The following is a 26,090-nucleotide window of genomic DNA, read 5'->3' as shown; positions in this document are numbered from 1 at the left end:
TATATTTTATAGTCAGCCTTTAATATTTTGTCTGTGATTACTGCAATAAAGTGCACCTAATTTCACATGAAATGAGATAACGTGGCTCTTAATATAGCCAACATAATATCAAAAGATAAACCTCAGTGCAAAATGCTTATCTGAAGACAACTAAAGCAGTTAAGACATTTACTGTGCAAACAGCCTTTTCCAATGCGTGTAACTTCTGGCTGGGGGCCAGTAAATGAGTCTGCAAAACACAACAGCAGGTTTGCTATTTCTTTTCCAGGAGTCCTGAAGCAGTGCTCAGCTCAGCAGTCCCGTGTAAAGACTGCAGCAATGCTTTGGGATCATCTCTGTAAGGATACCGATGAGCTCCAACTCAATCCATGTCTAGACTTAAGCAACTGGGGAATTATTACTCAAGTTATAAAATAGATGGAAGAAGAGTCCACACAAAGCAGGAAGGGAACAGAGGGAAAACGCCAGAATGTATACACAGGCATTAAGCATGAAACACAGGACTGGCTGAGCTAAGAATGATTTCAAGACTTCCTCCATTTATAGTAAGCTAATCAGCTGTGAACCTAAGAATTACAACATGTGCTGTAAGACCAAAATAGGACCTGCAGCCATTTTTTCGTGAAACAGAGCTGCGGCATGCCCATTTTGTCCAGGGACATTTAATTAGAAAAGCATATCTGGTTTTATTTTTTCATTATTCTATTAAATAAAAGTTAATATCAAAGTGGTTATTCCATCTGGAAAAAAACCTCAGCAGTTTCAGTGTGCTTTTAACTGCAGTACAAAAGCTGTTCATCTAACCCCCTCCCCTTCTTGAAAATATACAGGACAGCAACTTCAACTTTACAAGGCAAGAAAATATATACACATTACATTACAGTAAAGTCCTGCTATTTTTTTAAACTTTATACAACATTAGTGAGAAAAAATATAAACATTCATAAAATTACATACAATTCATTCAACAGAGTAAGTAACCGCTACCAGAGGGAAGGTTGACATACTATCAAAGACAGACAGAGCCAAGGATGGCATTGCCATACCTGTATAACACTTATTTTTTTTAGGGTAAAGCAGTGCTTTTGCCGAACAAAGATACACTTTGAGGTAGATTCTTCCAAATTTTAAATAACACATTGAGATTTTAAAAAAGGGATTCTCTCTCCCTCCCACTCCCGAACAATGCCACAAGCATAACTTTTGTTTGAACAAGGATAAGCTGTTTATTCTGTGAAGGGCACAGAGATGCTGCAGTTTTAAGCTAACTCTCTAACACTTGAAATGAAAGACAAAACATTTAGTATGAATTGGCAAATACCTTCCTTATAAAATGTGTCCATTTCATAGCAGTTCCTTTATATGCAATAAAGGTACTTAAACGTGAAGGTTCTGGTTTTGGGTTTTTTTCAGCTTTATTTTACATTCTCATTTTGGAAAGCTGTAAGGAATTTATACAAAGGAAGACAGAGTAATCTACAAAAATTAAAAGGACACAGTATTATAAAACGCACATGTTGATATTATTAAAAATCTTGCTTGTTATGGGAACCCCAGTTGGTGCTTCTAGTCGATACCTTAATTTTCTCTTAATATATAGACAAATCCTACAGACAAACCACAGTGTAAGATTTAAATGATGGCATTTGCACAGAAAGCACAAAAGGAGATCACATCTTCCTTTGATTATTTCACAAACAGCTCTTGGAGGTTTGTGCATATATTGTACAAGCAGTAAGACTTCACACAAAGGAATTCAGACCTCATATGGCTTTCACAGTTTTTATATAGGTGGCCCAAATGCTAATCTTCTCAAATCTTCACTGAACTGAGATTTTAACATTAGTATTTTCTCCATTTAGAGAAAATGCTGAAGCTAGATAACAAATATAGATAAGTTTGCCTCTTCAGGAGCAGTACAACAATACTACTGGTATAACAAGAGCTCATTTATAACTTGGGTCTTACAGAAACACTTCCTAGTCACCTTCACTGCATAAATAAATTGGTGCCTTAAGATGAGGAATAAGTTAAAATGAATGCATCACTAATAAATTCCATTTTTTAATTTGATAAAACCACAGAGCAAAAAGGGATCCACTTAACCTGTTAGGCCACAATTGCTCTTAACCTTTTTTCCCCACTGTCAAGTAAACATGACAGCCATCACTTGTTCCCATGCAACTGCTGTATTTTGTATTTTTTAGAGATATTGGATTATCATACCAATTCTGCTTTGCAGATTACCATGTGCAGGCAATTCTGTTATTCAGCCCAGTTCTGAACCACTTCCTCACCTGCTTGCAATGTGGGAGGTCTAACACTATTTCTGAACTCACATTCCATGTCACGGGGCAGTTCTTTCCCAGACATCCTAAAACAATGCTTGCAGGTGTGTGCTGGCAACAGAACAAATACTTTAGGTTTGCAAATATGTCTTGTGATTAACAATGGAAACGAGAAAACTTCCCTCAGCTTTCAATATGATAAAATATTTCTAGCCAATTCAGACAGGGCTATAGAAATGGTTGGTTTGGTTTTTTTTCCAGTTTACCCACTTCAGTTTTTCAGAAGTAGTGTATTTGTAACAAAAGCAATGTTAAATAAAGTAGATTCTTGTGTTTCTAGTAATTGCCTGAATCAAGCTCAAGTTCTAACTCAGCTGACTGATTTCTTCCGTTCCGACCAAGGTGAAGCTCCATTCATTCTTTTTCAGAATTTTTGCTGTTACTTTCCCTGAACTAGGCAAGATTTTATGAATCTGGCTCCCAGAAGTCATGCAGTTTTCCCTAAAGAATAAAAACAAAACAGTAAACAAGTCAGAAAACCCATGACAGAAGAGCAGGCAAATGCTTAGCTTTAGATTGCCACAATGTGTTGCAAGATGCAAGATGCTAGAATTTTATATGGAAACACTTGCCAGTTGCTCTACACATGAATCAACCCCAAATATCTCTGAAAAAACAACTCTGAAAGAGCTGCATCATTACCAGCTTTCATCAGCTGCTGAGTGGCTTCTGCAGCCACGTGTTACTAATCCCACCCCCCCCCCCCCCCCCCCCCCGAAACATCACACACACTACAAACTGTGTCTTTTTTGCATGTTGCTGGGAGCAATTAATAGTCTTCATAGGCAAATGACTGATTATGCAGTTTTTAACTGAAATCAATAGTAAGCATATATGTATAATTTAAGTTTTATGCAAGTCATGTTCTACATCACTGGAAAGCTCAGCTTTTCCAAGACAGGTAGCTTTATATTCCAAGACATGACTCAAACAGTTGGTCTAATCACATTACAAAAGAAACCCTACAACCTTAGACTGGAAGAAACAGCTCTGAACTCTGGATATTATCCACCTATTCACCTATTCCACCAGCAGAAATTATCCATCTATTCCACCATGACCAGCTAGTTATCACAAAGGCAAGTATTAATGAGAGACTAACCCCGACATTATTTACTACTGCATACTTTTACAGAACATGAAAGGCTTTTCTTAATCGTTGCATGAAATTCGACACATTCAAAGGGGGAGCAGTTATCAAGAGCCATTAAACATATGTTGATAAAGCCTTGGACTTAAACAGTCTAAAAGTCACACACTACCAGACCACAGCAGGAAGCCCATCACTGTGTTCCTGCCCCAGAATCCTTTTCGAAGCATCTGCTAATAACTATAACCAGAGACAGGCCTTGTGACTTGATGCAGTACTAGCATTTTAGTGTATTATGCGAGCCATTTACAAAAGCAGCACTTTTAAGGATAAATATGAAATCGTGGTTTTATTTAATCCAGCAAAGCAAAAATTTTCATTAAAATTTATTCTAATACATCTAAGTGTATTCCACAGCCGTGCCGTTTATGAAGAAAAAAAATATTTTTAAAAGAATATGCTATTTTCAAATGCTAAAAAAATGAGTTAAATGCACACTGCAATATGAAAAGAGGAAAAAAGGTTTCATTACAGTACCTGAGTAGGCCAAGTGGTTTGTATCATATCTTGCCATTTGCCATATATCCTAGCAACTAAGTCTTTTACCTGCAAATTCAGATTGATTAGTTTAGCCATTTATGTTAAAAAGCCAAAAATCATACCCCCTATCTCCCCAAGCCCATACACCCCCTGATAACCCAACACCCAAGGTTTACTGGGACAGAACAATTTTACAAACTGTCACAAAGTATCACCACCTCAACTCCAACCAGCTCGCTGTAATTTGGGACTCTGAATTCAAAGTCATGTACTCCACACAAACAAATTAGAGGCACATGACTCCCCATGTTAAGTGTCTGGAATCAGCACACAAGCCTCTGGCCTTCAAACACCCACCTCATCCTTCGGGTGAGTTAGGGTTGTTAGACAAGTCTGATTGTACCTAGAAAAGGTTCCTGCAACTGCAATCAGAAAAGCCAAATATGCAGCACTGTCTGCTTCTGAAATGAATTTCTTATACATCAAACTGCTTTCATAACCAATCATAAGCAGGTGTTTAATCCAAGCCATTCAGAACTGAGATTTGCTTCACGTGCTGTGTTAAACCCCAGCATAGTGGCGTCCTCTGGAAGTCACTGTACTATAACACAAATGAAGCAACGGGGAAAAACATACAATTTTCCCCACTCAGTGCATGGGCAATAGAAACAAAAGTGAAAGTGACTCAAGATACAAAAATCCAAGGCAAGAGTAACTGACTTGTTAAAAGGATCCATGGTCTACTAATCTGGCTGATCCAAAAAGAAAAGTCTTCTGGAGAAGTAAGGATGCACATGACCGTAACTTTGATTTAAAGCTGAAGCAGCAAGGCTTTTCAAAGTTGAGGTTGGTCACTTTACCACTGGTCTAATTTGGCTTGCTACAACAGCATGCAAAGCATGAAAATCACAAAATTAGGACTATGGTTAGTAAGCCCCACACCGCAACGCAAATGAAACGCAATTATCCAAGCTTGATGCTATATCACATATACTGTTGGCTTAAATCGACATTTTTAACCAACTCATTAATTTGAAAATAAAACAGACACACATGCAAGATCACATTTTAGAGTTGTTAAAGAGTCCTGTTGTTTGCAAACAGAGTATTTTCAGTGCATTAAAATGAGCATATATTTATGTACATGCAAAGACATAGTGCAGTGAAACAAAACAAAAAAACAAACCCATGAGGAACTCTTAGTTCCAGGGCTGGGATGAGGAACAACACACATCAAAAACACTAAACACCACCCCAAAACAAACAAAACCTCAACTTACATGTCTTACCTTAGTTCGATAAAACAGCCTTGCATCTTCCCTAATATCACATTTTATGTGCTTATCTAAGGCACCACAAAGCTTCAGTAAGTGCTGCTAAATAAAGACAAAAGCGTACACCTATTTAAATCGTCGATGTCAAAACTAAAAGCTTCCTTCAAACATTATTTCAACTTTAAAATTATATGCTTCAGTTTGAATTTTTCTCAGAAACATACAGTAAGGAAGGGGGAAATGAAAGAAAACAAGATCACAAGATCCCCTATCAGTTGCTGGTACGCAGCTGGTAAACCAGGTCTAAAAGCTTTAAAAAATAGTTTTAAAGTATAGCAGAGCTATACATCACAAATTTCAAAGTTCCTTGTGGCTAATTTGTAAATCCTTTCGGTCCATGAAGTAGCAAGTGCAGTGCCGTTCAGTTCTTTCATCAGCAAAAAAAAGTTTGAAGTTACAATAGCTAAAAATAATCTTTTCAGTAATGATGTCTCAGGTAATTTTCTTTCGTAGGAATTGGCTGAGTGGGTAAAACATATCCAAGATTAGGCACTGATTTTTTATTTCTCTCTAAATTTCTGATTGCTTTTGCAACTTCACAATCTCTTGATAATGACTCCCAAGATCTTTCATATTCTGTCAATTTCTTCATAAAATTCCTGTTTTCAATCCCTCACTGAACAGCTGCAAAGAGGCTCCACTCTTCAGAACAGGTGAGGCATGCTGAAATTCTACTTACAAACATTTGCTGGTGTCTCAAGACCATGACAATTTAACCCATTTAACTGGAAGAGGATCAAAAGTGGAATAGTTCAAAGTCTAGCCTGCATAATATTCAGCCACACCCCTCTTGCCACTTGATGGCTAACAGGTCAGTGAATAATAGACTCTTTCTTCATTAAGAAACACAGGGACATTAAAAAACGTACATAGAAAAGATCAAGTTCTCCACCAATATTCAGGAAGGCAGTTGTAAAAATCAAATCTCAAAAGATCATCACAATGGAGTTATTTTCTTTGCTATTCTGTTTCATAGTATGCTCTATGATTGTCTTTTTGCATTGAGTAGGAAACCGAGACACTTATGCCACAAAATGTAACCAAGCATTACTGTTTTAACTCTCTCAGACAGTTCACATGACAGATTTCTTAAAAGCCAAGAGTGGAATCCACAGGGTAGAAGGTGTATATAAACACCTTGCAGCAAGCAACTCACAGCAAATGACCACAGATACCTGCATGGGATTACTGAAAAGCTAAGCTAAGCAGAAGGTACTACTTAACAGATGTTCACATCACATGGCACAGAACAGAAGAAAGGCCATCCAAGCTTTCATTTGCTGCACAGCTGCGCTCCAGCACAGAAAACTGTGATGTGTTTGAACATACTTTACTGGATATTTTCAAAGTAGTTTTCTTCTAGACTGAAAAATTTCAACTCCAGAAGTTCACAGGTTCATTGGATTTCTTAGAATTTCTGTGTTGAGTTAATCTGCAGTTACTTTCTGAGAAAGATTAACAAAATAAATGCTTGTTGATCCATAGCCTCATGTTTTGAGGTCATTTCATTTGCAGAAATGCACGAGGTTTCTTTCTCTGCAGGAAATACAGAGAAAGCTCTTCTGCATTTACTCCACCGCAGAACAAAGTTTCCCCCAGTGCTACTATCCACTGGTGACCTTCTATCACATGATAGCTCTTACCAAAATAGACCAAGTGCGCATGATAAATAGTCTTTTAAAACCCAAAGATCTACCCACTGAAGTTACTTACCCTTTGATTAGAATTTACAACATCAAAGAAACTAGCTTCACTGACTAGATGAAGGAGGATGTAGATTAGGTAGTATGCCTGGAGAGAAATCAAAAGAACTTTAGTAGTCAAAGCACAATCATAACACTTCATACACAGATACAATACTATCTTTGCTTTCTGGAATGATACCTCCAATAGCCAGATCACTGGACAAGGATGTCTACCCATCTGCCTAAACAACTAATTTGAAACAGTACATTCATATATTAGAGACATTTTGAAACTTTTAAGTTACTCAAGTAACCTACGAAGCCTTATGTATTTTAATTACTGAAAATTAAATTTGGTAGTTTGCTTTATTTTCCTATCATCTACATCCAGATCAAAGTACTTGCTAGGAGGCTCCATGACAGACTCAAATAACCACCAAACCAATATTCAATTTTTAGATGGATGGAAATACTAAATCTTTCTAATACTTTTCTATGAGAAAAGATTCATAAAAGATTCATAAATGTCTTTCTGAAGCCTGCAGGTGAAGGTCTGGCTCAGCATCAGTTTCCATTGATTACATCAGAAGTGAGGGAGGATGGTCCTCTGATTACAGAAGACAGGAACTCAAGACATCCACGTGACTTGACCATTCAGAAAATCTATTTCCCTGTTCGTAAAACAGCCTAATACAGCTTCCTCTGTCACATGCTGCTTCTTTCCTTCCTCCATGACTACAATTAAAATTAAACATGAGTAATATTTTAATTATACAGATGCACAGCGAAATATGTACAGTTCCATGTACAGAACCCTCCCCAGTTAACAGAAATTAAAAGAAATATTCTCAAAATGTTAGGAGATGCATAAAAATACAAATGCAAAAGAGCACTATGAGCTATATACCTCCTGTTCTAGTTCCGTATGAAGGTGGTCTTCACTGGCATTCTGCTGCTCCAGTCCTTCTCTCATCTTCTTTAGTAAATTAGAAGGTTTCATGTACACCAGAAACTGATGCAGAAGAGACATCTATAGATACAAACATTAATAAATTGGTCTGGTTTACTGGCAACTGAAAATTGGAAACTGAGTGCCATTACAATATTATTTGCCCACTAAGACAAGAATATAAAAAGGGATTTTTAATTGAACTGCAAGTTTTCATGCTTTGGGTAATTTTTGACTATTCACAAACTGAAGTCTTTGTACATTGCCTCAGGAAAAGATCAGCCCTATGAAAAAAGAGTGACTCTACGTGAACACAAAAGGAAGATTGAAAAAAGAAGCGTAGACCTCTTTCCAGTGTCAAAAATGAATGGTTAGACACAAAAACAATACTGTACTTACAAGCTGCAGAACGTGCAGGTTACACATGTGCAAATATACTTCAAACACTAATCTAAACCAAAACCTACCAACTGGTCATTTTGCAAGGTTCTCAAAAATAGGCTTACAGTATTAAAACAAACAATAATACGTAAGTTTTCTAAACTTTCAAATTATACACACACAACACATACATGCAGTACCTGCTTGTCACTGTCATCAGGTATTTCTATGTGCTTTTTATGAAGAAGCTTTGAAATGATCACTAGGCTGAGACGTCTTCTTACTTCCCTGAAAAACAATTAAAAAAATTTCTTTCCCAGAGAATTTCTTAAATCCAGTTTCTGTAAAGTATATGAGGTATTCATGGCTTCCCTAGACATAAACTTGCCTGCAACTATTAAACTGGATTTTCTGAATGTAGGTGCTATTAAACTAGTAAAGAGGCTAGTAAAATGTAAGTACCCTTATCTCATTGCAGCTTTTCTTCTGTACAAGTATACACTGCTACAGGCTTGCCTCCCACCCTGAAATTGAGGACCCAATACACTCTCCTCACTCAAATACATAACAATTTAGCCATTTCAAAGACACAGAACTTGCAACAGACTGACACTTAAAAAAGCAGCCATGAATCGCCCAAAGAAAATTTAGGTTTTGGTCATTCAGACAAGAATTCAGAGTACATGATGGGTGTCAGAAACTGAAGTCATTAAGTCTTTACTATAGGGTACCAGGAAGTCCGCAGCCCAGAAAGCCACACATAAAATGTAAAACAATCCTTTTACGCAGCACAGGTGATCAAGTAGCTATATATACACACACCAAGATCTGCATATACATCTGTAACATATAAGAACCCCCACACACCCTTTTTTTTTTTTTTAAGGCATGTAATATATATTGCATTTATCAGACCCGAGCTTATACAAATAAATCAGCTGTTAATGATGCTACATATTTCTGATGTTGTATTACCGTCCACACACTATCCAGCTAGGCACCAGCTGAACTAGCCATAGGAGATTATGGTGATGACTGGAGAGTTCACTCACTGCCAGGCACAGCTCAGGCATCTTTAAAAGAACAACAATTGTGATGCTGAAGAACAGATATGGTGGGCATTTGTTTTATTTGCAAAGAAGTACACATCTACTCTCTAGAAACATACACAGCATAAATGTTAAAAGAAACTGATCTAATAAGAAACGATGTGCATAAAGATATTTCTGCATTCCACCGGTAGTTAAGTCTGCTAAATACCATTTTACAGTAGAATAGTTGAGATCAGATTGCTTTTAATGACATTTTATCAGTTTAGTGCAATCATTTCTTCATATTTTCAGAGCGCCATATTAAACATACAGCTATTTTAGTAAATATAAGGTTAAGTTCAATACCACAGTCCCCTTGCAGAAGAGGACAGGAAAGCATAATGTCACGCAACAAAACCCTCTCAGTATACCCAACCCACCTCCTAAATCTCACACAAATCCAAAAGCTCTCAATTTGTTCATATTAGATTTTCAACCAGTATTTTTCTGATACATCAAGAAAAAATTAAAACTTCAAAACAGAACTTTCTTGAAAAGTCAGTTGCAGTTTCATGAACCTAGTACATGGTAATTAATTAGGAAGTTACCTTTGTATCCCAGTCTTTTATACTTATCAGAAGCTTTATGAAAAGGCACTGAAAATCTATCAAAGGAATTCGCTTTAACTGTTTCTCCAAGCTTATTTTAAATAGCAAGAGAAGCAGCAGCAATATTTCTTGATCAGTATATCCACCTTGAATTACTGTTGTACAGAAACCTAGAAACTTCAAAAGAAATAAAAAGCATTAAAACCTGAAATTCGTTTAGCTTGAAGTGTGATGAGAACTTGTTTTCCACCCTCACATCAAAATGTACCTCAAATGATATATAGTTCTTGCAACACTTGTAATGTTTCCCCACCTCCCAGTAGCTGTGCTTTTTTTTCTTTTTTTTTTTTTTTTTAATATATATATGTATAAATGAGAACATAAATGAATCAAAGGATGTGTATTCTGCCTCTAGTGGAGATGCTCTGAATGCTTACTTGTGAACTAAGTGATTTTATAGTTTAAAATCTCTGAAGAAACGATGCTAGGATGATTCAAGTACTTCTAGAAGGAACTGGGAAATCAGTTATAGTCAGTATTTTTCCCATACAGCCTTTATTCACAGAGAACTAGCCTGTGAAGTGTGATCAGCACCCATTCACCCTATGGTCTCACGGGACACAGTGCATGCATCTTAACAGCTCACTTCACAGAACAGTCACAGCTGCACCTGCCCTCCTTGAGCTCCCACCTCATTCACCCAGTGCGGCACAGGGACCGACTGCACATCGAGAGCTGCACTAACACACTGAGGCAGAAAAAAAACAAACCACCCAACATCAACCGCCCTTCCCCTTCCCACTGCTAGTCACAGCTAGAAAAGGGAGGCAGCAGAACTGCGCAGCTGTGAGTGAAGCCAATGGAAGTCAGGAAACTAAAGTTTGCGACAAGCCTGCAATAACCTTTGCTGAATGTGAAGCTGACACCCCCAGGATAGCACCTACTCACAAAACATGCCCAGGACTACATTCAGACAGCAGGGTTTTTGCAAAAAAAAAAAAAAAACACCCAAGAAAAAAAACCCCCAAACAAACAAAAAACCAGTCAACAAAAAAACCCAAAACACAAACAAAAAAACCATCAACCCCCCCAATACAATCAAAGCCAAGCAAAAAAACCCCAAACCTCCATAACCAAACCCCCAACAAACCAAACCAAACCAAACCAAAGCATGCACCCCCCCAGATAAAAACCTCTCCCACACTAACTGGAGTTTTCTCACCTTAATGACATTAATTAAATTGTTTTCTGGTAGACTGGAGAAGGCTGGACCAGCAGAGGTTAGGTCTCCTCTTGGCTGTTGTTTACCCACTGTTTCTTGCATCTGACTTCTAATAGAAGAGACACTAATCTAAGCAATAAATCATCAATTTAAAAGCCCATAAAGGCTTATTTGCACCAAACTGAAGGAAAAAAAAAACCCTGCATGTTTCACAGTGCCTTCAAATCAAAACAGTCCTCAGCTGCAGAGCACACATATCTATCTCAACTTGTAAGCAAAATTACTTCTAATTCTGCCCAGCTGTTTAGGCAAGAATTCTTGTAAACCTGCATTAGGAAGGTGCAGGACAAAGGACAATGCTCTGGTTTGCTGAATCCCTACCTGGCAGGCATTGTTTGAAGTTCTGGCTTGCTTACTCAATTATACTGAGCTGAGAATTTAAAGAGTATGGCTTGATGGAAGGCAGGGAAAATAAAGAAGAACCTTCTGATTCTATATTCTGAACACAGGGCTTGCTTTCACAGGATCTAAGCAATAAATATCAAAATAAAAACACTTACAAAATATCACGCTCGTTAAAGTTGGGCTGAAGATGCTGCAATGGAAAGAGAGATCGAAACGCAACACCCATATTGACAAAAACTGTTGACACATCAGCTAACGAAGGAATCCATGGTTTAGACTGTTCATCACTGATGGAAGCTACAAGTAAAAGACATGGAATGGATTAGTTTTAAATTTAGTTTTTAGCATTAGTTCCTTTTAAGGGTAATAAATAAGCTCTGCACTCTGCGTCAGTTCTACCACCTTGAACTGTTCATTCAGAACCAAGCCTAATGCCAGCAAAGCACAAAATAAAGGAGGCTACATTCCCTCTCATAACAGCTCACAGTCTGGTTTCAAACGAGATTCAAAATATGGCATACAATTTGGATAGACTTGAGCAAGTACTTCAAGAGAACTACATTACTTTAATGATGCTAACTGGCAGGCTTAAATGAATTACTGACTTCGGATGGATCTGAATCAAGTGATGACATGGAGAATGAAGGAACTCATACTGGAGAAGTACTGGAGAGTATAGATGAAGGAAGGCAAAATACATAAGGCATGAGCAGGACTGTGGATTGAAGCAGATCCTTGGAAGTGTTTTTGTGCAGGTGTATGAGTCTTTTTGCTTTTGCCATTTATCTGGAAAGCAAACCATGCAGTGCTACACACTGGGTATGATGAGGTGAAAAACATCTTGTAGTCCTTAAGCTATGAAATTAATGTCTGTGTCTTCCAAAGTGAAAGATGCAAAGGACAGTAAACTTTTGAGCAGACTGGGCTCCTCTTCAGGTCAATTCTGTTTGTGAAATAACATAAGTGAATTTAAAAGGCTCTGTACAGATGCACTGCTTTGCAAATACATGCCAGGAGCATATCCTGTGGTAGAGCTTGCACACACTCAGTGAAGACCAACTCCTATTATTTGTGCATTACGTAACTGAAGAGCCTAAATTCATGCCAGAATAACAGAACAGAGCCAAAGCCTTTTACTTCTTCCCCAATACCCTTCCATACTTAACAGAAGGGAAATGCCTTCATTCAAGTGGTCAGTTTTCCATCCTTCAAATACTTACCATTTTTTAGTGTTATCTCCATCAGTCTGTCTAAAATCTGGGTGGAAACACAATAGTCAGGATGAACAGACATCATCTGTGGAGAGACAAGAAACTACATGTCAAAACACCAAGTTGCATGATGGCATCAATTTTCTTTTAATTAAAAAAAAGAAACCAACTCTGGTAAAATAAAGTAAGAAACAGTAACAGAAAAGAAACCAACTGCAAAGCCTCTAAAGCAAGATACACCAAGGAGAACAGAGTACTGTGAATATTGATCATTTCAAGCAGTGCACAGATACTATGAATACTTTAAAATCAATTATTTGCAATATCATAATGCTGTAACCCCATGTTGAGCCTGTTGGTTCATAAGAGGGTACCAAGGGTTAACAGAATGGAAATATCATATATCCCTTTGGAACTCGTTTGCATCTGTGACCAAATTAAACTCCTTGATGAGGAGCGGGGGCAAAAGAGTTAACGGCAACCTTTTCTGGTGATGGGCAAGTTGAACATATGCAATACTAAACCAAAACAATGAATTCTTAGTTTTTCACAGAACATGACTATGAAGCGCAGTTCAGGTTTCCTCTAGCACTTCGCTAACCCAGCAAAAATCTCCTTTTCTCCCTCAAGTGCTGGAGAGTTTCCTGCTCTGTAAGTGAGCTGAACTGGCTCACACTTCCCTCCTTACTAGAGGAACACCAGGGCTCACAGAGCGGTTGGTGGGAGGCAATGCTTTACTGCCTGGAGGCAAGAACACGGAGGAGCAAAATATTTCCCTTTTGGCAAAAGCAGAAAGCCAGTCCACAGGCCCAGGCTGCAATTTCACAGGCGGACCAGCTTTCTTTTTTGTTTCAGGCATAGTTAGAATGAGGCAAATAGTAATGGAGCGGAGACTGGAGAGGGGCATTTTTTTGTAAGAGAACAATGTAAACTTCCTGGGGATTTATTTAATTCCTGGGGATAATATAAAATTTTGAAATTAAAAAAACCCAACTTTTAAACAAAGAGTCTGAGGGCAAACCAAAGCAATCTAGAAAGCAGGCAGCCACCATATTGTCTTTGAGAATGACTCCAGACTTTTCCTGAGCCACAATGTGTATCGACCTTTTCAAAATTAACATTATGTGATAATACAGCTACCTCTAATGATTTAGAAGGCAATATATGCAGAAATGGTATTTTTGCACTTTTGCATACTGCAGTGTGTACTTTTTTTTAAAAGGGTGGAAGGAAATAAAATAAACATTTGCTTGTGATTTGGCTCACACTTACAACCTGCAGTCTCTTCTCACCTAGCATGTACCATGCCTTTTTCAAATGCAGTAACATGTATCAAGATGGACAGGGACTGGCAGCTTTGCAGTCAAAGTGTGGATAAAAAGCTATCCCTAGTGTCTCACTCCCAGTGACAATCAAAGTATTTCAGACTGGAGAACAGAAAGAATTTTTTTTTCTTTATTTAGAAGTTGTTAATCTAATGCAACGGATTCACAAAGTTATTCTGTATATTCCTGCCACAACTGGCTTCCAGGAAGAGCATTATACTTGGATGGCGTATAACTGCATGAATAGTATAGTCTTACCTGGAAAAGCCACTTTAGAATTGGTATGGGACACAAGATACAACTGTAAGCAGAACTCAGAAAACCACTAATAGCTAAAGAAAGCTGCTGTGTTACACCAGAACTGTAAGACAAAGATGGGGTGGGGAAAGAGGAGAAAAATTAATTAGTGGTTGAACCAGCATCTTCACAAAAGCCTAAGAACTTCCCCATTCCTCAAACCATCATCAACAGCAACCAAAGATCTAAACATCCAAAAGAGATGTTATTGTTATGCTTTTACGTGTATGAAATACTACAGAAATTAACCCTTTTTTATTTACAACAACTATCTTTTTCTCCAGACCGCCATACTACATAATTTGGAAACATCCATATTATTAGAGAAAACCAGCTTCAAACAAACACTGATTTACACCACTATGCCTGTCTACACAGGATGTTATGCTCAGTGAGATCAGTGAATAAGATTTTTAACTGTCCAATAAATTTACCAACACTTTTAGAAAAACAGAGAAAAATTTTGAAATTTTTGAAATAACCTTTTAAACAAAGAATCCGGGGGCAAACTAAAGCAATTAAAATGAAACAATTTAATCTCATTGTGCAAATTTGTGGGGTGCAAAACGTAGCTGTTGGAAGAACAGAAAATATGTCATTTTTATTACCGATTTATTTTAGCTTTAGTCTTCTTTAGAAAATCAGGTATGTTATAAACAGCTGAATTAATGTTACCTGGTTTCCCACATACCCCTTTAGTCTCCTCTATTCCCAGTATCTGCTAAAACAGGTAGCTCTGCTGAGAGATGTGTCCTAACTTCTCCATATACCCTCTGAGTAAGGAGCTAGGAAGACATCCACATGCTAACTGGGCAGCCAGTACATGCCAGCTGTGCCAACTGGGCAGAATGCATAAGCAATTAAATCGTAATTGCCTTATGCAAGAGATAATTAATTTAATTCTCATTCCTCCAGTCACTGATTTACAAGATACTTTTGAAGCTTATAACCTTGTGATCTTCATAACATGTTAACAGAGTGGCCTGAAACCAAAGGACATATCACAAACACCACTTCCTCAAGAGATAAGGAGCCATCCTCCTCACCTTCACACACACAATAGCACATACACACGTATACAAAATCCTTTAAGATTAAATGAATTCTCTCAGTTTCATTGATGCAAGTTTGCAGTAAAATGCCAACTGAAGTAACCAAAATTTTTCAGGATTTTCACTTGTGGTATTAGGCAAGAATTTGCCCAGTTATTTGTAGTCTGACGGCCTCATAAATATGCAATACAAATCCCTATGAGTTACAGAACAGTTGTTTATATACACACAGACACACTGTTAGCTCAGTGACTGAATCTAACAGATGTCAGAAATCCGGACTTTCCACAATCCTCATTAGGTGGAGCCCTAAGTCCCAGGCCAATTCAGGACTGAAACACGCAACAGTCTTTCAGCAGACATAATGCAACATTAGTAGGTCACAAATCATTCACCACAAGGTCCTCTTTCTGTCTTGGAATAGTTAAGCTTTTGTTTCTTCTTTCTCCTAACATTTCACTTCTGCATTTAGCTTCCACAAAGTGGTCAGATTACCAATAACAGGCCAACATAGTAGAAATATGGAAGAGGCCAGAACACCTTTTTTTTTCCCCTTACGTCTCATTTAAGATGTTTTTCAAGAATTACAGAGGAGGAAAGAAGGAAGATTCAATTAAGAATTCATCGTTCTCTAAAGCTAACCTGGCATGAAGAATTCCAGTCTTGCCTACTTAGTAAGACAGAGATCATCTGTATGCAAAGATACTATTTGATCTTAAAAACTGCTAACATTGCAGAAAATCATACAAGTAAACACAACAGAGCAAAGAGGATATTCTTACTTAAGAAGGAGCCTTTCTATAGGATTTTGAGGGATGAAGTGAAAATTCCTCAAGTCAAGGTTATGCTGATTGAAGATTTTCCCAGAGGTTGAAAAATCAAATATATCTTCTCCAGGGGGGTAGTCAGGTATGGCATGAGCTACTACTGAAAATCTCTTTATAATCGCCCTGTAAAATTCAAAATTGCTTTTGTTAATTTAACACTGAGAGGCTATTTGTTGGTTGAGACAGTTATTTTCAGATGATGAACACATCAGCCTGAAGTGAAAGCTGAATTGTTAGAATACAGTAATATTGGAGAAAATCCACTCAACCCCAAAAGACAATAAAAATGGTTCACAGTAAGCGTATTAACAACAATGGATGGAAAGAGAGAGATTAGGAAAAAAGACTAAAAAAAGTTAAGAACGAGATTTAATTGGGTTTGGAGTTGGAAGGACCTGTGTTCTTCTGAGAGATCTTCATCTCCACTGGCATCCTCATGTTCTCCATCCAAAGAATCAGCTTCCTTTCCTTGCATGTCTTCCTGTAACCATCTTTCTAGTTCATCTACCCTGAAATAACAGTAGTGGCAGAACATATCATCACCATTTAGTATTTACAACAGAAGACAACAAAATTTCAGCGTGGAATATGACGCCAGGAGTCAGTAGCCAATTAGCAAGGCAAAAGCATGAGAGATGTTGTGCTGGTGCAAAAAACCAAACATCTTGCAATTCCAAGAAACAAAGTGGATTCCATGAATTTCCAACAGCACAATCAATCACTCGTTCGTCAGCAACAAACACACTCCACCAACTTCTGACATATTTTTTTGTAATTGCACAAAACTTTCAATCTTATGTTTGATTTTTTAAAAACTTTGTTTTAGATTTCATACTAGTATTTTATTTGTTAAATGGTAGTAGTTATAAGAGTTGTTCACTACTCCATAGTCAGTCAGCCCATAGTTACTAGGGTCAAATGCTTTAAAACACTTAAATGACACAAACATACCCACCGCCACCACTTGTCACTTTCTGCCCAAAAGATCCCTCGCAAGAACACTCATTAGTTCTGTTCACTGAACTGTGTGTAAGTACTCAGATACCAACAGGCTACACAAACTTTGGAAACCAAAACTGAGCTACAAATGCCTTTGAAGAAACTAGCACAGTCAGCCCACATAATGGTACTGTTTCATGCTGGACCGGCAGCTGCTAGCTGGCTCAGTGACCTATAACGAAGGCATGAGTGAATTTAGTCTGGCTTTTGAGGGGCAGACAGATGTATCACAAATCGCCCATTACCACTTGGAAGGAGTTTGTCATTCAGCTTTTACAGTTAAGCTGCACTTGTAGGTCCTGTCAGATGTATGTTGGTGGCATGAGCAGGCAAAGCACAGCTTGCTGCTACCCAAACTCCATCAGTAAACTTAAGCTTCTGCAACTCCATCCCAAATCTTTCAAAGCAGCTTTTAGAAACAAACCTTTTTGATTCTTCTTTCTCCTTCAAGAGATGTTCCAAGCTGTTCACATATGACACCTGGCTAACAACAGAAGGCTTGGAAAGCTGTAAATGAAATAGTATGAAATTTTAAAAAATACCACAAGCTATCAATTTGTTCAGTATTAGACAATGAATATAATCAAAATACAAACTTCAAATTTTAATGATGTTTTACCCAAAGTTAAAAACTCAAAGGAGATCCTGAAAAACAGGGCAATTAACAGTTTAGGTTTCTCAGTCCTTTGACAATTTTGTATAACGGTCAACAATCTCTTGGTGATTAATTTAGAAATAACTGCTTCACGATGGATCTGAACAGCAAAGCAAGTCTCTGCTTCTCTCCCTGGGGCTGACCTCCAGCTAACCTTCACAAAGAGCATTAGCATTAGAATTATTCTACCTCACAGCTTTTTATTACCATCCAAGGGATTCTCGTGCATGAGACAAGAAATTCCAAGAATGATTTAGTACTTCTTTGTTACTTTCAGGAGTCCCTAGAGGGCAAAGCACCACTATTTGCTAAATCACCTCCAAAATCATCAGACAAAACAAAGCTTCCAAAAAAAATCCTAATATAAACCCAAATTAAGAAGCTAATAAATAGAATTAAAACCCAAACAACTCACAAAGAAAGTCTTATCTGCTAGAAAATTAGTTTATTTTTCAGTAGCCAGCATTTTATTCAGCTACAAGCAGACAACACAGCTTTGAAATCATTTATGGCCATGATTCAGTTCTTTAGACAAGCAGTGCCCTTCTGACATGCCTTCTTAAACTGCAAACCTCTTACAAGTGACAAAGCTTCCTCCTATGACCTCCTTTGTTTTAAGAGAACACAATTCAGTAAGAGCATACCCTCTCACTGGGCATTTTCTATCACCCAAAGGTAAGAGAAGTTAGTTTAAGAATTTAGTATTCACCTGCTAATAAAACACCCAGTTAATACAGCAGCATTAGTTTTTGGTAATCAGATGTAGCTTTCAAATGTAACAATCAGCACATCTTTGTCTGGGAAATCCTGTGGGAAAGCTGAAGACCTCTTACCTTAATTTATATCTGTTTTATATCTCTAAAATGACTGTTGAACAACTGAGGAATCAAGACTTTATAGCAATGTGCACATACACGTATGTACTTTCTTACAAGACAGGAGAAGAATGCTAGCATATGCAAAACACAGTCATGGAAATTTTGGTTCAGTTCTTAACTGTTTTATTTGGCCATTGATTATGCGGAAACAAGACAGGCCAAATGTTCTGGTCACACACATGTTCCACAAACATTTGATCTAGGCTGCATCTGTTTGCCAGTTTTAACCATTAATTACATAGACATGTTGGTTAAGATTGTGGAATACGTATGTAACCACAGAAGTCTGATCTATAACGTGTCTGCATAATGAATCATAAGGACAGATAAAATAATTATGGCTGTTCAACATCTGCCTACGGAGACAGTAACTCAGTCAACAAATGAACTGTTTCAGGGATTTTTAAATAGAGGAGAGGAGGATGAGAGTATTTATATGGGTATTCTCCTATTTGTTTTCTGCTGTAGAAAACAGCAGTGGGCTGACCCCAGCCAACAGCTAAGCACCACACAGCTTGTTCATTCCCCACCCAGTGGTGGGGGGGAGTGAATAAGAAGAGCAAAAGCAAGAAACCTCATGGGTCAAGATAAAGAGAGTGTAATAAGCTAAGAAAGAGGCGGTAAGGGGGAAAAGAAAAAAAGCGATGCAAAGGCAATCACTCAGAACCTCCCACAAGTAGAAGGATGCCCAGACAGACGCCAAGTAATGGCTACATGCCAGACTCACTCCCCCTGCTCGGTCATGACACTATGTTGCATGGAATATACCCCTTTGGTTATCTACAGCTGTTCAAGCTCTGTTCCCCCAGCTTTTGTTCACTCTGGCCTACTCGCTGCAGGGGCAGAACAGGAAGAGAAAGCCTTGACACTGTGCAAGTACTGCTCCCAATGGCCAGCAGACTACTCTCTTATCGACACTGCTATTGTCCAAAACACACACCACCATACAGCTGTTATGAAGAAACCAAACCCCAACCCAGCCAGACTCAGCACAACAATCTTTTTATTCAAATGCAGGCATTTCCAACCTTTGTCAGGAATGCCACATTAGTCCTTACTGCAGGACTTTCCTAAATAAACACTATATCACAATAAAACTTCAAAATTACTATACTTATTTGACAAGCTCTCGTTGAACAAATAGGCTAACTTAAAAACACACATCAATTCATCACAATATTCTGTAAACTGGGATTTAAACACTTCATCTATCCTTTGTGAACAGAAGCAATTCAGTTTTTTGAAATCCTTTCTAAAATACTTTCAATTTCCATGAAATTCAGCATCAAAGAAAACATCACAGATCGAGAACTTGTACAGATTTCGGACAATCACAGACTGTGACAAGGATATATGACTGGTCTAACATACAGATGTCTCAACATCTAGGTTAATTTCCTCTAGTTACCCTCAACTCAAAAATATTACCTGATCAGGAAAATGAAAACATTAGACCCCACACATCTTTTAAATGTAACCTCCTGCCTTTTTCTTTAGGGGAGGGCAGAGGAGGGCAAAACCGGAATTCCTAAAAGCCACTGAAGAGCCTGTGGCTAATGCAAGCCAGCTGCACAAACCATCTTTCAAACACTCCAAGGACAAGCACAGTAAGCAGCACACCCTTTCTCTGACTACCTTGCACTGTACAGCATAGGACTCTTCAGATGAGTATCCAGTTTTGCAGGCAAGTAACTCTTCAGTTTTCATGCATTATAAATAATTTTTTAAATCATATAAAAAATACAACATAACAAAGCTGATGCAATACTTTTTTTGGGTTTTTTTAGCCACTTACATGAAGATTCAGTAATGGATTCACAGTGTCCTGAGAAGAGCTGTCAACACAAAATTCTTCCGTTCCTGTCTGTGGCTTGGGACTTGAAGAGAGAATTTGTTGCAGTGACACGAATGCTACTTCTTCATCATCATCTACATCAGCTAGACTGCATTCCAAACTGTCATCTTCACTATCAAAGCTGATTATTGATCTTGCATTCAGCTTGGAGTTGTTTGTACAGGTGCTTCGAGCCTTTACCTCTCCTGACAGTCGTGAGGACATATGGCCGCTGTCCATACACCCTTCTTTAAAAGGCAACAAATGCGGAACACTTTCACCAGTCTCTTCTGAGAGTACAAGCTTCCTAGAGCCTTCCACTAAACAAGAATCAGAAGCATCTTCTGAAGTCGTGTATTTTGTTTTCAAAAAACTTTTTCTGGACTGAATATTGTAAGCTTTATTACATGCATGTCTTTCTGGTATTTTCCCATCTTGCTCTTTCTTAGCATCCAATACCTGAGAGAAGCTAGCATTCTGGAGATGAGATTTCACACCTTTTGTTTGTGTTAAGTGGTGGAGAGAAGGCAACACAGTACTTATTTCCTGAGAAAAAGGAAGGGACTTTTCCAAGAAACAGTATGAGTTAGCCACCTGCAATTGATTCTCTTTGGTATCCACAACAGAAGTCTGGTTATTTTTACCAGGAGTGCGTACAGAATATGAAGATGACAAGCCTACAGCGGAGCAATTATTTTTCTCATTTTCATCACTTGAATTGAGGTATTCCTCTGGAAAAGTAGAGTCACGTCTAGGTAGAGCAGCAGCCTCCTTTATTTGCAGAACATCACCACAAGTAGACTTTAAAATACTTTTTACAAAGTCAGACTTCTTATTTTTGCATTTTGCAGATGATCTACTAAAAGCAGGGTCATTCAAACCTGATACTTTAGATTGATTTGAACTGTGTGTATCCATACTTACGGTAGCATGTCTTTTTTTCCCAGGAAAGTCTATTTGTTTGGATTGCCCAAAACACATCTTAGATCTAAGGCAGTGTGAAGGAATAGATTGCCTCTTCTGCCTACCAGCGGCCATCTCAGATGATGTTCTCAGTGCATTTGAAGACCCCTGATGTTTTGAAACCTGCTTTGGCTGAGAGGTGTCATCTATGAAGTGTTTAAGAAAAAAGCACACCACTGTTGTCATGTTTAAAAGAAACCCTAACTTTTATATTTAAGTCAACTATGACAGAAATTTTTATCAGAAACTACAATACTTCCATTCTGCTTGAACAAAGTGAACCACAACTAAGATTTAGCTGATACTGCGCTGTTATCATTGTAACTAACTTAGAAATTAAATCCTTTGCTTTAAAGCAGCTCAGTAGCCACCATAAAACACTTTTCCTATACACTAGAATTAACCAGTCTTTGGAAACAGACAATAGCCCAGTTGAGGTATGGGACTGGAAGAAAATTTCTGTAATTACCAATTATGGTTATAAATAATGAAAGCATGAAAAGTATTTTGAAAATACTGCAGTAATTTTAAGAGTGGTCATAAAAAAAAAATCTGGAATAGAAAGAAATCCATTTTCAGTCTATGGTTCTACGATACCAGTCTGCCCTCCTCACCATGTTTTTCTGCTTCCTGCCTTCAGCTGGCATCAGCACCTGGACACTTCATGGCAAACTACTTCATGGAGCTGATGTGGCTGAGAACTTCCCAACTCAATTTTCAGCCAGATCAGCTCCAAAAAGCACTGGCGAAGTCCCACTGCTAGCACAAGCGGAAAGTGAAGCACAGTGGCAGAGAGTCTGACAGGTTTACACAGCCAGGGACCCACAACATGGGAATACTCTCCTTGGTTTGGGTCATCCCTCTTTTTTTTTTTTTTTTTTTAATCATCCCACTGACCTAGCTCAAGCTTCTAGTCGTGTTATATTCAGTTCTACCTACTGCAGAACAAAATTATGTGGTTAAAAAGGACAAAAACCCAAAGAATGGCAGCTAAACTTTAGCGTTCAGTTCAACAAGAAAGTTCTTTTTGGATTAAGCTGAAAGGCAAAATTTCTTAACCACCACAGTGAATGTGGATGTTCCAAAATGCAAGGGAAACCATAAAAATAATCAGGGATTAAGAACTTAAGACAAAGAAACATAATGACATCTAATTAAGTTACAATCTGTAACAATTTTCATTAAAATCCCAAATTACTTTTAAACCTCTTCAAGCTTGCCATATATTAGAAATAACCTTCACTATACAGCAGTAATATTTTTTTGAGAGAAAACAGGAAAACAGCCACTGAAAAGAGACAATAAGTGATGAAACTGATTGTTTAATTAATTCCATATTATAAGTACTGCTTCTACCTGAGGCAGTCTCCCTTGGACAAGAATGTGGTACTTTTCTTAAAGGACGTTCATTTCCCTAAAAATAAAGACGGAGAAAATAAAAAAGTTAATCACATACTTTTTAAAACCAGGTTGTTGATATCTTGAGCAAAGTGCTGAATCCAGACCTAGTTACACACACACACAGAAATATGGTAATATACTTAAATTTCAAGACAAACTTAACACACAGCTGCAAAGATCTCAACAAAAAGACTCTCCGCAATCTGAATTTTACATCTTTTCTTCAGATTAGCTTCCTGTTGTAAATCTCTCCACTTTTAGGGCCATTAGCCACTTGTGCCCCTGGGCTATATGGCAACATAGTCCAGCTGACTTTCCTCAAACAAGTCATTAGGAATTTAAAGTAACAAAATGACAGAAGACACAGACAAGCAAATAGAGGAACAGGTGCTAAGGAGAAAAGGAAACACAAGCTAAACAATCTTTTTTGTTCCATTCATTGCACATTATGGAGGCAAACATAATGATCATCGTTGCAAGTAACCAGCAACCTTTTAAAGGGTTTTCTTGGTTGTACAAAAGTGAATGTAATTCAACCTGTAATGAAATACTACATACTTACTAGGACCACTCCCACCTCTATCTAAATACTGTGGCTTAAATGCGTAAATCTGAACTTCTACTAACTGCAACTTCTAACCAGCAGAAATTTGCCAGGTTGTTCCCTACACCACATTGTAAGAAAACACAAGGTCATAAGACATTTAAGATAAAAATATTCTTTTCTACACAATTTAAAGCTCCATCGCATTTCCACGCTTGCAATCTATCTCAGAATATCTCCCCTGCTTTTAAACCAGGATTTCTCATTTATTGTAAAATAGTTAAGAACCAGATTACCCAAGCATGATCTAAAATTTACAAAGGAATAGCAAAAGAGGATACATTTTTGTTACACCTGAAAAAGCCAGCACCAAGAATTTCATCCTACATTGAAACAGAAAAAAAACCAAAACACATGTGCAACAGGTCATTGATTTCCACCTTTAATGACCCTTTTAAACACACCTGATGTGATACACTTGTTCCTGAGAATGGCTTTACAGGGTGTGGCTTAGATTGTTTCATTATATGTTTCTTCCGCTTCCTTTCTCTGTGGAGAGTTTCCAGTGACAACCTACATTCAGAGTCAGTTGGAGTGCAGGACAATTTCATGGGAAGACCTGGGTTTTGGCAGGGAGATACGTTGTTCACGGTGCCATTATTTCTAGCACAGGCTTTTAGAGTATCAGCTTCTGAAACCCATTTGTCAGAGTCTGAACTACTGTCTTCTAGATCCATACAGTCAGTTTTCTGTTCCCAACTATTTCCACAAGACAATGGTACTCTTGTTACACCCAGACACTTCTTATTTCTTCCTTCTTCAGACTTGATAGTTTTATCCTTTTTGGCTAAGAAACAGTTGTGAGACCCTGCAGTAATAAGGAGTCTTTGAATCACAACTTTTGGGTATAATGAATCCAGTGCTTTGCATGCTCTGTCATCCTCTAAAATGTTTACGCTGTCCTTTTCCTCCTTTACTCTCCGAAAGGCATCTATCACAGAACCTGTGTTTGGTGTTTGGTCTGGCATCTTTTTTCTTCTGACCTTCTTTGAAGAAGATATTTTCTTTTCAAAACGTTCAGTGCATAAAACTGACAGTCCAATTCCTGCATCTTTTACATTTCCTCTGTCTGGTGAACACAGCACAATACTGTCTTTATGGCCAAGGTCTAAGAGAGAAAAATAAAGACCAATTATTCACAACCACAATACTGGACACATGGACACACCCTTAATAGACTGTATTACTTGATATCTTCTCTCTCTCACACACACACTCCAAAATTAATTTACTTAATCATTTAGTTTTGCTAGTGCCATGGCATTTATTTCATATAAAAGAATTGTACAATCTATGCTACAGCTTCAGTGGTTATAAAAATATAGCTTAAGCATGAGACAGTAATTTTAAATATTAATTACATCACTATTTAAATAAATTAATTTTAATATAAAGTTATTTCAGTTAGATTCTTATAAAAAAAAATTAAATGTGTGCATTTTGACATATTTAGTAAGCTATACTCATTATGCTGCTGCTCCAATTTGGAAAGAGATTGGACTATACTTCTGCACACTTATATAATTAAAATTAATTTAAATATCTTCATTTAAAATATTTACCTTGGTTTAAAACTGGTTTGAAGAACTCTGCAGTGGTCTGCTTTCTGAAGGGAAAACATAACTTTATCTTTTCAAATGAACAATACCTAAATGCCCATACAGTAAATATTCATAAAATGCTGTAATTTATTTCTACATATTTTGTTTTAACGTCAGCAGCTCTTATTTCCGATCGCTCACCGATAGATCAAAGAAAGCACTATCATCCTCATTGCCTTCCAGCTTTCACTCTGCTTGGCTAGTGAAGCCAACCAACCTGTCAAGTTTCTTCACTCAAACTGTTTCCCTTATCATCCTAGTAAAGTCTTAACCATCCTTCTAGCTTAAACTATGCTTTTTTAAATGGGACTGACCTCACCTGTATTCAGTATCCCAGATGAGACCTTAACAGTACCTTACGTGAGACTGTTAATAACCTCCCCATCTCCACTATCAACACTTGGAGCTGGTAACTCCTACTGTAAATTTTTTTCCCCCCAAAGTGTTACAGTGGTAAGCAGCTAGCCTTATCATTATCAATACCACAGTGACCAAACTCTCTTCAATGGATTATTAATTGCAGTCAGGTCTAACCACAAAGTTCCACCTGCAAGTTGTAAGGTTCAACTAATCCTGTAACTTTCTTGTTGTTCTCCAGAACTCTTTGTGTACTTCTGCTGCTTTTTTTCACACATTTGGTGCCAGGATGGGATGGTGTCATGGTTTAATCCCAGCCAGCAACTACATACCACACACCCACTCACTCACTCCCCTGCTCCCCTCCAGTGGGATGGGGATGCAAATCGGGGGTGGGGGTAAAACTTGAGGGCTCAGATAAGAACAATGTAATAATTTAATAATAACAACAACAATAATAATAATGCAAAGGAGAGGGAAGAGGAGAGAATAA

The 26,090-nt window shown here is 37.8% G+C and overlaps 1 protein-coding gene across 5 annotated transcripts in view; it reads right to left on the bottom strand.

Moving 5' to 3' along the window:
- SLF2 (SMC5-SMC6 complex localization factor 2) overlaps nt 1–26,090 on the bottom strand; it is a 30,398-nt gene continuing 4,308 nt past the window's right edge. The window contains exons 2-20 of one of the 5 annotated variants that reach the window (XM_056351386.1): nt 25,202–25,245; nt 24,044–24,747; nt 22,991–23,048; nt 20,633–21,780; nt 17,729–17,811; nt 16,701–16,814; nt 16,261–16,428; nt 14,388–14,490; nt 12,814–12,889; nt 11,749–11,890; nt 11,189–11,297; nt 9,967–10,143; nt 9,303–9,400; nt 8,528–8,615; nt 7,905–8,027; nt 7,026–7,103; nt 5,259–5,354; nt 3,976–4,044; nt 1–2,789 (exon numbers count right to left, since the gene is read on the bottom strand). In XM_056351386.1, the coding sequence (XP_056207361.1) occupies nt 2,754–2,789; nt 3,976–4,044; nt 5,259–5,354; nt 7,026–7,103; nt 7,905–8,027; nt 8,528–8,615; nt 9,303–9,400; nt 9,967–10,143; nt 11,189–11,297; nt 11,749–11,890; nt 12,814–12,889; nt 14,388–14,490; nt 16,261–16,428; nt 16,701–16,814; nt 17,729–17,811; nt 20,633–21,780; nt 22,991–23,048; nt 24,044–24,747; nt 25,202–25,245 (3,514 nt within the window). In that variant the 3' untranslated portion in view covers nt 1–2,753. The remainder of the gene's footprint in view (nt 2,790–3,975; nt 4,045–5,258; nt 5,355–7,025; nt 7,104–7,904; nt 8,028–8,527; nt 8,616–9,302; nt 9,401–9,966; nt 10,144–11,188; nt 11,298–11,748; nt 11,891–12,813; nt 12,890–14,387; nt 14,491–16,260; nt 16,429–16,700; nt 16,815–17,728; nt 17,812–20,632; nt 21,781–22,990; nt 23,049–24,043; nt 24,748–25,201; nt 25,246–26,090) is intronic. The other 4 variants (XM_056351387.1, XM_056351388.1, XM_056351389.1 and 1 more) reach the window with 4 other exon arrangements.

This window comes from Falco biarmicus, chromosome 9 (genome assembly GCF_023638135.1).
Source record: "Falco biarmicus isolate bFalBia1 chromosome 9, bFalBia1.pri, whole genome shotgun sequence".
NCBI lineage: Eukaryota > Metazoa > Chordata > Aves > Falconiformes > Falconidae > Falco > Falco biarmicus.
This window is presented reverse-complemented; position numbering and strand designations above follow the sequence as displayed.